The 11,108-nt window shown below is 54.1% G+C and overlaps 1 protein-coding gene across 1 annotated transcript; it reads left to right on the top strand.

The window, feature by feature from the left end:
• Positions 1-57: 57 nt before the first annotated feature.
• TMEM214 (transmembrane protein 214) lies at positions 58-8,353 on the top strand. Its single transcript, XM_024552554.4, has 17 exons — positions 58-279; positions 1,234-1,433; positions 2,004-2,154; positions 2,430-2,564; positions 2,811-2,893; positions 3,325-3,430; positions 3,543-3,624; positions 3,901-4,002; positions 4,369-4,510; positions 4,954-5,045; positions 5,311-5,359; positions 5,558-5,671; positions 5,900-6,017; positions 6,593-6,689; positions 6,827-6,983; positions 7,129-7,268; positions 7,477-8,353. Exons 1-17 carry the CDS (start codon positions 135-137, stop codon positions 7,601-7,603), a joined length of 2,040 nt encoding a protein of 679 aa, XP_024408322.2. The 5' UTR covers positions 58-134; the 3' UTR covers positions 7,604-8,353.
• The last annotated feature ends 2,755 nt before the right edge of the window (positions 8,354-11,108 follow it).

The raw sequence follows: 11,108 nt of genomic DNA, 5'->3' as shown, positions 1-11,108 counted from the left end.
TACAAGTCCCAGGCTGCCTTGCGGGTGCCCTCACGCGCCGCGAGGCTCTGCGAGGAGACGTGGCAAAGCGCGGCGAGTCCACTCCAACCGGAAAGCCCAGGGAGGTGGCCGCCGGTGGCGGGAGGGTCTGAGCCATGGCTGCCAAGGTGGCGGGCGGGGGGCGCTGGGAGGTGGTGAAGAAGGGACGACGGCCTGGGGCCGGCAGCAATGGGCGAGGCAGCGGAGTGGACCGCCGGGCTCTCGGGGAGGCGAACGGAGTGTGGAAGTACGACCTGACCCGTGAGTACTCACCCGGCCCGCCGCCCGGACCCGGACCCGGACCCGGACCCGGACCCGGGCCCGCCCCTGCTGGGGCGTACCGAGCACCCGAACACCCCAGTTCCTCCCGGCGCTTGCGCTCCGCCGACCGGCGCCTCCGGGTTCAGCGAGCGCTCCCCTTGCCTTGTTCCTCGGGAGCCTCACACTTGGTAGACAGCGCGAGGGATGTTGCCGTCCTGGCTTCGCAGATGAGTAAACTGAGGCCCGGCGAAGTTAGATGCCTTGCCCAGGACCACCTGTCAGAAGGGACCAGGATGCCGGTCCTCGGACGCCCAGCTGACAGCACACACCCTGCCAGCTGCCAGCGGCTCTTGCCTGGCCTCTCCGGGCAGGTGGCCGAGAGCTGGGAAGAGGCATACGGGTTCATTATCCCGGGCACCCCCCGCCCCCCCTTAAGTAACCAGCAGGTGGGGTGAGGGGCGGGCGGACTGGAGGTCCAGCCCGGGAGAAATGACCCACTGCACACGCTAGACACCCACCGCGCCTCACTCTAAGTGGCTCCCGTTTCCTGATAGTCTCCCGGAGGAGTGGAGAAAGTTTGGCACTTGTTGATTACGGAGTTGTCACGTCCGAACTAAGAGGACCTGGGGTAGAACCAACATGGAAAAATCCTGACCTCCCAGACTAGTAACCCCTCACCAGAGAAGCCAGCCATCTGTCTCCAACCCTCCGCTAGTGCCCACATACTCTGATGTCCTAACAACGGCCTCATCTCTGTGAAACTCAAGAGCTGCTTGACGGAAAGAAGCAACCGAAAGGGCTCTCTGGCCTGCTCCCTAAGCAGAACAGCAAGGAGGGGCTTTAAGGCTGCTCCTCCCCAGAGATGAATTAGGTGACAGTGTGGGAGAAGGGACCACTCTTCCTGTGAGGTCCTCCTGACTCAAGGATCGCCCCCCTTTCTCTGCCTATTATCAGCTCCCATCCAGACGACAAGCACCCTTTACGAGAGGGGCTTTGAGAAAATCTCAAAGAAGCAGAATAAGGAGCAGGTTCCACCCCCTGCTGTGGAGCCTAAGAAACTCGGGAACAAAAAGCAGACTAAGAAGGTGCCGACCCTCACCAACCAAAACCAGAAGCAGGGCCGCTTCCGCAGCCTGGAGGAGGCACTGAAAGCTGTGAGTGTGCCTGGACCTCAGGGGGGAGAAGGAGGGCTTGAGGTGTGGGGAGGATGGAAGGAGCAGAGGCAGACAGGCAGCTGAGCGGCACTGGGATCTGGGACACTGTTAGTTGAGAGGAGGCACTCAGGGAAGGGTGTAAACACCACTGCTTAGAATATTTGCTCTTAGGATAAAAAGGGAGTCAGAAGTTTGTAGGGAAACGTGGATTAGTGCGCAGAGAGCCTTGAAACCCAGAGATAGCAGGAAGAGGTTAGAGAAACTATCTGTGGTTCCTCGACCCATGGAAGCAGTGATCTTTCATTGTGCGCCTTGTCCTTTGTTTTTCCCCCTTGAACATGTGAGGGGCCCAAGAGTCCTGGACCTTGAGATTAGCTATTCCAGCTGTCCTAAACTTCCTAAAGGTCTGGATGCAGCAAAACTGTGGCATTCCACATACTTACATTTCAAAGCAGACACCCTTTGTTCTTCCTACCACCGCCTAGTTCAACCATTTTCCCACCTCTACCCAATTTTCCTACGTTCACAATTCACCCACAACTGACCGTGGGCGGCCTGTGTCCCTGGCAGCTGGACGTGGCAGCTCTACAGAAGGAACTAGACAAAAGCCAGAGCGTGTTCTCTGGGAACCCATCCGTGTGGTTGAAGGACCTGGCCAGCTATCTCAACTACAAGCTGCAAGCTCCTCCAAGTGAACCCACACTAAGCCAGCATACTCACGGTTAGTTCTCTCAAATCCCTCAAGCTCAGACAAGTTCAAGAAAACTCTGAAATGGCTACCTGTAAGCACAGTACTTAGTACCAGACCCCAGTGCCCTGACTTACGTGGTGGAGCTGTTCTCAACTCATCATGGCCGTGAAAGTTCCAGGCTACATTGGGCTAGGGAGGGATGCCAGGGGCCTCTGCCTGCACTCGCCACTCGCAAGGAGCACACCGGTGTGTCAGACGGCAGAGGCTTCTGGTCCTAGCGCTCACATGGAGGCCTGTTGCCCCAGATTATCCCTATAGCCTGGTGAGCCGGGAGCTGCGTGGGATCATCCGAGGGCTACTGGCAAAGGCAGCAGGGTCTCTGGAGTTCTTTTTGGACCACTGTCTGTTCACCATGCTGCAAGAGCTGGATAAGATGCCAGGTAAGAGGGGCCCACGAGGGGTAGCCCAGCGCCAGCCATCTTGGGGGCTTGTTCCCTTTTTCCTGCTATAAGAGTAGCTGGATTGTTGTTTCCAGGAGAGAAGCATGCTAATCCTGACACTTTGGGAAAGGGAGGAAGAAGTTAGGACTTGCTGGCCTGGGTTCGGGGCTCATAGCTGCCAACAGGAAGGTTTCGGGTTTGGGAGCACGTTCCTGTGTGTGGGCCTAAGAACATGCATCTCTCCAGGGGAGTCGCTACACGGTTACCAAATCTGTATCCAGGCCATTCTGCAAGACAAGCCCAAGATTGCCACCATGAACCTGGGCAAGGTGAGCTTGGGGTGGTGGTGGGGACACCAGGCGGCTAGGACTGTGGGGACTGGGCAGGATCTACACTGATGGGCCCCAACAAGGGCTAGCAGAAGACCTTGTAAGGCCAGTCGCATTAGTGTTTGCAGTGTGTTTTGTGTATATGTATGAGGCAGGTACTGCTGTTATTCTCATTTGAGAGAAGACTGAGCCGCAGAGGGGTTCAGTAACTTTCCTAGAGTCAGTCCATTAGTAAGTGGCAAGTGTGGGGGAGGGCCACAGTCTGGTGCCAGAGCCCATGCCCTGAATGACTGCATTCCACACTGCCTCAGTGCCCCACTGCCCCTCGGCCTGTCCTCCTCTTCCAGTTGACAGCTTTCTTCCTGCCTGTCTTTGGGGGTGCCCCTGATGCTTTGCTCTATCCCAGCCTGCCTCTCCCGCTGTCTCCTTAGTTCCTAGAACTGCTGAGGTCCCACCAGAACCGACCGACGAAGTGCCTGACCATCATGTGGGCCCTGGGTCAGGCAGGCTTTGCCAACCTCACCGAGGGGCTGAGAGGTAAGGAGGCAATAGGGAAGGGAGAGGGATGGGCCTGGAGCCAGGAAGCACCTCTTTAATGCATTCAGTGGGTCTGCGCCTGAGGCTTCCTCCCTGACCTTTGTCTCCACAGTGTGGCTGGGGATCATGCTGCCTGTGCTGGGCATCAAGTCCCTGTCCCCCTTCGCCATCGCATACTTGGATCGGCTGCTCCTGTGAGTAGTGGGGGGACAGCAAGGGGAGGGCCCAGGTGTCACCAAGTGGCTGTTTCAGTAAAATGGGATGCTGGGATCCTGGTCTTCACAGAAGTGAGGGAAGTCAGGAGCAGCTGCTCCCAGCTCAGAATGTGGTGGTGAGGAAGGAAGGGGAGGGAGCCATTAAGGGGTGAGATATGGGGCAGCATTTATGTCGTTTTTCCTAGATGTTGGTCTTAGCTGAGCTCACGGCCTGGGGGGTGTCCCCAACAAGCCTGTTTCTTTCTTTCCACACAGGATGCACCCCAACCTCACCAAAGGCTTTGGCATGATTGGCCCCAAGGACTTCTTCCCACTCCTGGACTTTGCCTATATGCCCAACAACTCCCTGACACCCAGGTGGGCCACCCTGGACACACCTGCTGTGAAGGGTCCCAGCGCGGGGTTAGAAGCAAGCAGTGTATTCCTGTCCCTTCTTCAGCCACCCTAAATCTAAGAGTCTCAGCCTGCAGGTTCAAGGAATCAGTAACCCCCCTCAAATTATACGGACCCTTGAGTGTGATTGGCATGTGTCATTCTCCTGGGGAGAGGGTCCATGGCTTTCAGCAGATTTTCCAGGGAGTCTCTGAGTCTAACAAAAGTCAGAGCCCTTCAAGGCCCTTAGACGCTCTCAGGCAGGGTGTGGACTCTGAGGCAGGCAGCAGGGGTGGAACGCAAAACTCCATTTAGAGCCTAAGCCCAATTCTCCCCCAACCCCCACCCCAGCCTGCAGGAGCAGCTGTGTCAGCTCTACCCCCGACTGAAGGTGCTGGCATTTGGGGCAAAGCCGGAATCCACCCTGCACATCTACTTCCCCTCCTTCCTATCCAGAGCCACCCCTAACTGCCCTCCAGCAATGAAGAAAGAGGTGAGGAAATGGCAGGAAGCTCCTTTTTCCCTTCCAGGGGTCAGCTGCAGAGGTCCCTGTCTGCTGACAAAGGCCCAGCCTTCAGGGAGCTTTCTCAAACACCCTCAGCTCACTCCCGACAGCCTCCTACCCCACTGCCTTATGTTCTACCCTCAGAAGAACAGAGCTGAAAGGGCAGCACTTTCCCATCTGGCTGGTCTCATGTCTTCCCCCTTGCAGACGAGTGATCTTAGAGCTCAAGGTCTAGCTCAGGGCCCTAACCTCCCCCTTTACACCCTCTGAGATTTCTGGGGTGTAGGCATGACTTCGCCACCCTTCCACCCGTTTGAGTGGACATGTTGCCCGCATGGTTTCACTCAGGAGCAGGGGATTGCTCCTCAGCGCTCTGCCCCGCACCACTGCCTGGCCCAGCAGTCTGTCTCCCCCTCCTGTGTCCTTTGCAGCTCCTGAGCAGCCTGACCGAATGCCTGACGGTGGACCCCCTCAGTGCCAGTGTCTGGAGGCAGCTGTACCCTAAGCATCTGTCACAATCCAGGCAGGTGGGGGGGGATCATCTTAGAAAAGCCTTAGCTCATGCCTTCCAGCCTGTCCCTGTCCTAGAAGCAGAAGGGGGACATTTGTGACTGTTGTCCAGGCTCATGCCTCTCAGGTTGAGGGGAACATTGTTGGGTGGCCTCTAGGAAGCTGTTCGCCTGCTGGTGGGGGTGCAGTCTTTCAGCCCGAAGCAGTCAGGGGCCTGACAGAGGGTGGGAGGGGCCAAGTGGGCCCCCTAATCACAAGGGGTTGTGCTTCCCCCACAGCTTGCTGCTGGAGCATTTGCTCAGGTCCTGGGAGCGGATTCCCAAGAAGGTGAGGAGCTGGAAGGACATGGCAGGCTGAGCTTCGTCTGGGTTCTGGGTTCGTACCCCCAGCCACTGTTCCCCCTTCCCCGAGAAGGCACTCTGTTGGTACATTTGACTTGGGAAGTGAAGCATGGTGAAGGCTCTGGGTTCCCTCATGGCCAGATCTTAAGCTAAGCTCTCAACCGAGATATCTCTTATCCTATAGGCGCAGAAGTCTCTGCAAGAAACCATTCAATCCTTCAGCCTCACCAACCAGGAGCTGCTGAGGAAAGGCAGCTGTAATAACCAGGATGTCATCCCCTGTGACACCGCTTGCAAGGTGTCGGCACCCGGCCCTCCCCAACCCACACACTGTTCCGAGTCTCTGTCTCGGCACACCCTGGGCTGGGCCTGTGTCACATTCCTGCCCCATCTGTCTTTGGAGCCCCCTCTGCCTCTGGGGTAACGTGAGGGCTGGCCTCTGGCCTTGGGAGTCCTATCTTGAGGCCTGCCTAGGCGGCAAGACCTGCCCCCTCCCTCTGACCATTGCTCCTGCCCCCTTTCCTAGGCTCTGCTGCAGCAGGCTCGGGGCTTCCGGCTGCCCTGGACTCGGCTGCTCCTGTTGGTGCTGATCTTTGTCGTAGGTTTCCTGTGCCACGACTTCCGGTCCCACAGCTCTTTCCAAGGTAAGCAGGGATTGTCAGGCAAGGGAGGTAGCATGGAGGTGGGGTGTAGAGCTAGGTGTAGCACCTCTGCCCCCCTGCCCCGACCCACGTACAGCTTTGCCCTGATTCTGTAGAACAAACACTTTCCAGACAGATGTTTGTGTCTACCACTGTGACGTCACCACTTCAGATTGAACAAGTGCTTTGCAGTATAGAAATGCTTGCATGTTCGTGGACTCGTTTAAATAGGTGTTATCTCCTTTTTAACTCTTGAGGAAATTGAGGCACAGAAAGATTTATCAATTAGTTTTAAGATCACAGCTGGTAAGTAGAAGGGCAGATGCCAAACATGAGGCTTTCTGATGCCTAAGTCCAGAGCTCTACCTGGCTGCACCATTCCTGCTCACCTGGCCCAGCAGGAGATGGGCCCAGCCCCACCCCGGGCCTGCACCCCCCCTTCCAGTGTGCTCTGCAGCCCCATGAACATGCCCCAGTCTGCCCCGTCCCTCACTGGACCTGTTCTAGAGCCTATAGTGTCTGCCCAGTCCCCGCCCACTCCCCCACTTCCCAGCTCACCAGAGGCCCCCTTTACCCAGCCTCCCTCTCCGGCCGGTTGCTTCAGTCATCTGGTTTCTTGCCTGCTGGCCAACAAGCATGTGCCAAGATCTACGCCTACAGCCTGCAAGGCTACAGGTGAGCACCTGTAGGGACGGGAGGAGGGAGAGGGGAGAGAGAAGGATTGGGCTTTCAGAGTGTGAGGGCATTGACAGTCCGTGGGGGGGCCGCACTGCCTGAGGAAGCTCAGCCCTCCTCTCCCCCGTCTCCTACAGCTGGCTAGAGGTGACATTGCCAGCCTGGGGCTCTCACCTGCTGACCACGGTGAGGCCCAGCTTGCAGCTGGCCTGGACCCACATCAACGCCACAGTCAGCTTCCTTTCTGCCCACTGTGCCTGCTTCAGTGACAGCCTCACCAGCCTCTCCCAGAGTGTAAGCCACAGATAGGGAGGTCAGAGAAGGGCTGGGCTCCCCAGGAACTGAGTTCTTGGGAAGGTGCAGCCCCACATGGACTGGGTCCTCAGGGCCAGGATGCATTCCCCGGGCACCCTAACCTCATTCATTCTCCGTGCTCCAGCTCCCCGATGTCCTGACCCAGCTGCTCCATTCTCTGAGGGAGCTGCTCCTGCTTCTTTACCACCGCGTGCTGCTGCCGCTGTGGCACACACTGCTGGAGGCCCTGGCCCAGGCCCAGCAGCGCTGCCACGAGGCCTGCAGGTGAGACTCTCATCCAGGGCTCCCACAGGAGCACAGTGGCCCCATGCCCTTTCCCCAAGCTCCCCTTCAGTCTTGCACTCTGCCCTGTCCCTGGCTCATCCCTTGGCCCCACTGGTGCACAGTTGTAGGGCTGAGTGGCAGCCTCATGACCTGACACAGCTGCACACCACTACTTCCCACCCCCACCTGTGCTCTGCTTTCTTCTCAGAGGTGAGGCGACCTGGGACTGCGTGAAGACACAACTCAGCGAGGCTGCTCGCTGGACCTGGCTCTGCCTACAGGACATCACAGTGGCTTTCTTGGACTGGGCACTTGCCACAATATCCCAGCAATAGGCCCTTCCTCCTTGGCCACTGGGCTCTGTCTGAGACAGGCCATCTGAGTCTGCTGGGGGCAGGGAGGCAGTTCTGTGTGGGTTCTTTTTCACTTGGTGCCTGAGTTCTGTCTTCTAGCCAAGTGGCCAGTTGCCTCTGCGCCAGTTCTTCCGTGTTTAGTAGTAACTGAACCCGGGGGTATCTCAGCCTCCAGCCCCTGATTCCAACGAACACTGCTCTGGCCCTTTTGTACATGCATAGCTCCCAGCCTCTGCCCTTGGGCTTGCGGTCTCTCTTGTCTACGTCTCATTCCTGAAGCCCCAAACAGCTCATCCCCAAAGGTGGGACTCCAGCAAGCGGCCTCTGAGTTCTCCTGATGAATCATTTCTGCTCCCATACTTCCACCACAGCAGGAAGAGGAAAGGGACTTCCAGACAAAGCACCACAGCGAGGCACAGCAGCTCCGCCTCTGCGTACAGTCTGGACACGGAGGCCTGGGTGGAAAGCCCTCTCACCTCAAAACACCCACCTCAGGCCCTCACTGCCCCCTCCATCGTGACCTTACTTCCTCACCATCCCTGTCAGTGCTGGGGGGCTCTGCCTCCAGATTCTTGTTCTCTCTACTGCCTGCCCATACCACCCGTCTGGAGAGCCGAGCCCAGTTAGTTGTGTGCCTCGGGCCCAGGGAACCTTCCGGCAGCCTGTTGAGACAGGATTCAGCATCTGGCTCCTGGATGTGCCTACTAGGTGGAATAAAGGACACAAATTTGCTTTCTAGCTGTCCTGTCTGTATCCTTACACAGGAATCCCCATAGTAGTGGACAGAACAAAATGTGCCCCCTGCCCTCCTAGGCGTTGTAGCCACTGGCAGTAATTGAGCTTCTGGCAAGGAAGGCCCACACCCGTCATTCTGAACTTGGGCCTGGTGGGGTTCTAGACACACTTCTTGCTCCCCCAGCTTTACCGTCTTACCACTGTAATTCGTGTCCCAGTTGTGATTTGCCTCAACAGCTGAAGTATTTTATGCTGGGAAAAGCAGGGAAGAGTCTCCTACGGGAATTCTTGGCCAGCAATTGGGATGTCTTCTTTCTTGCCAGGACTTTATTAATTGGCTTGTTTTATACAGCAGTGAGTGAAAGAGTTAGAACTTAAGAGCTCAGGATCAAGGGTTTATCACCAAACTCCCTTTTAATTTTTGATTTGAGACTATATGTCATAACTGCATGGATCTTCAGTTTTCATCTCATGTTTCCTGAATTTCAAATTACAAGCAATAGAAGTGCACTGCCCACTCATTTTTGTTCCCTTGTTAGGCTGTTGCCTCGTGGGAATTCAATGGCCCGTGTGGGGCAGAACTGCTGTCCTAGTGGCAGCCATGACCATTTTTCACAGAAACTAGACACCCTGCCTGGCAAAGGGCAATGGCTTAGGACTGCAAGGCAGGACTGTCCAAGGGTCCCAGGACATGTCCCATTTCCTCAGTCCTTGCTCACCAATCAGAAACAGATGGGGTCTAGAAGCTAAGAAGGGTCAGGCCTGGCTCGTACTTGGATGGGAGAAACAAAGGGGGTCAATTCTTAGGCGTAGTGAAGTTTTGAACTGGCCTATATTCAAGGCAAGCAAAAAGGGGCTGGTGTGGTCCTGGGTTGGCAACAGCAAAAGAAAGTGACACTATCTGATAACGTCGAGCCCAGCCAAGGCCGCTGGGCCGAGTTCTCTCCATCTGGCAACTCAGAGAATGCCACTTCATCTCAAGAGAAGTGCTTCATCGGGTTTAATGTGTGTGCTGTGCCTTGGGTTCATTTCATTTCCGGCATGTGATCCTGGGGTGCAACGTTTCCCTCCAACTTAGGTTAACCGAGGGCCCCACGGCCTCTCACAAGGGCACTGGACATCTGAAGCGCCTTTGTTTCACAGATGTGGTTGGTTGACCCAATATCAGAATTGCCCAGAATTTTTCCTCTGCCAGAGGAGGAGGCATCCAAAGCTGCACCTGCTGGCCATTAAGGCTAAACCAGACATCCAGATGTTTCATTTTTGCAGAACTGTCAACAAACAGGAATCCAAACTGAGCCAGCGAGTTGAACTAGTGTGGACTAGTGGAATACACTCAGTGCTGACAGATAGACGACGACTGTTGGTGTTATGGGAAGAACAGAAGTAAACTGACGCTTCAGAGTCACATCTGGACATTGTAACTTTACTTTTCACACACAGCTGGAGTTCTACAGATAACGTGGCATAAAACTGAAGGGCAGTTTAAATATGGTTATCTCCTACTAACTTTAGTTATTACAAATTGTGTGGACCTGCAAATTCTATAACATGACTCATTCGAAACACTTTCCATTTTTCTAAGTCTAAAAATATGTTTCCAGATTCCTCTGGTTATTTGTACCCAGTCTACGGCGCCAGCTTTAGAGCAGGCCAGTTGGAGGGGCCGGCCTTGCTTACTGTAGATAGATAACCTTGCCAGGCAGATAATGCTGGTCTCACACCTGCGGCATTGCTGGTCCATTCTCAAATGCCACCACCCTTGGGGTGAAGTGTTTCACACAGAGAGGGATATGCCTTCCCTGCCCTACTCCAGAATAACCCAGTTGTCAATTATATAGAAATTACAGTGGTTGGATGACCTCAGCATTTTAATATCTTATTCTCCTAAAGGAGTTTGCATTTAAGTGAACACTTAAAGTGATCCATCCTTTTTGTACATACTATCCATGGTTTTGCTCCCAAAAAGGCTTGAAGAGACAAAGGACTTTGCTTTTCCTTTTTTTTTTTTTTTTAAACCAAGTATTTTCATCACCCCAGACTTGAGGTATAAGAAGAAATTTGGAGGTGGGGAGGAGTTTCTACTGTTCATGGTATGAGTGAATATTTACTGAATATTGAATATTCTGCCTATAAAAAAATTGAATTCAGGCACATTTTTGGATGTGCTCTGGTATGATTTTTTTTTTACTGTGTTAGCATGCCAGTTATTAAGTTTCTAATGGACTTTATTTTTTAGAGCAGCTTTAAATTCACATCCAAGTTGAGCAAAAAGCACGTAGCCCTTGCCCTCACACTTGTGCAGCCTCTCCAACACACTGATGCACCATTGTCGTCTGAAGTTCACCGTTCACACTGATCACACTTTGTATTACTTCAACCTGTTTGAATTTGCTGAGACTTGTTGCCTAACGTGAGCTATCCTGGAGAACGTTCCATGTCTGTTTGAGAAGAATGTGTGTCCTGCTGTCAGGTAGAATGTTCTGTGTATGTTTGTTAGGTCAAGTTGCTGTGTTGATCAAGGACTACGCTGACTTATGAGCTCATCATAAACACATCCTTAATGTTAAAGAACTCTTACAAATCTATAAGAAAAGTGATGAAAACAATAATAAAAATATAGATAAAAACAATTCATAAATGCAAGTGAACAATAGACTTGAAACTATTTACACTTTTTAACCATTTCATTGGTTAAAAAGTGCAAATTTCAAATAAGATACCACTTCACTTTTGCAGATATTGACAAACA

The sequence above is a fragment of the Desmodus rotundus genome, chromosome 5 (assembly GCF_022682495.2).
Source record: "Desmodus rotundus isolate HL8 chromosome 5, HLdesRot8A.1, whole genome shotgun sequence".
Lineage (NCBI taxonomy): Eukaryota > Metazoa > Chordata > Mammalia > Chiroptera > Phyllostomidae > Desmodus > Desmodus rotundus.
This window is presented reverse-complemented; position numbering and strand designations above follow the sequence as displayed.

Coding starts and splice junctions, on each gene's coding strand:
- TMEM214 (XM_024552554.4), top strand. CDS start 135: ATGGCTGCCAAGGTGGCGGGCGGGGGGCGCTGGGAGGTGGTGAAGAAG. Junction 1,434..2,003: donor TGGAGGAGGCACTGAAAGCT/GTGAGTGTGCCT, acceptor TGTCCCTGGCAG/CTGGACGTGGCAGCTCTACA. Junction 2,894..3,324: donor CCACCATGAACCTGGGCAAG/GTGAGCTTGGGG, acceptor CTGTCTCCTTAG/TTCCTAGAACTGCTGAGGTC.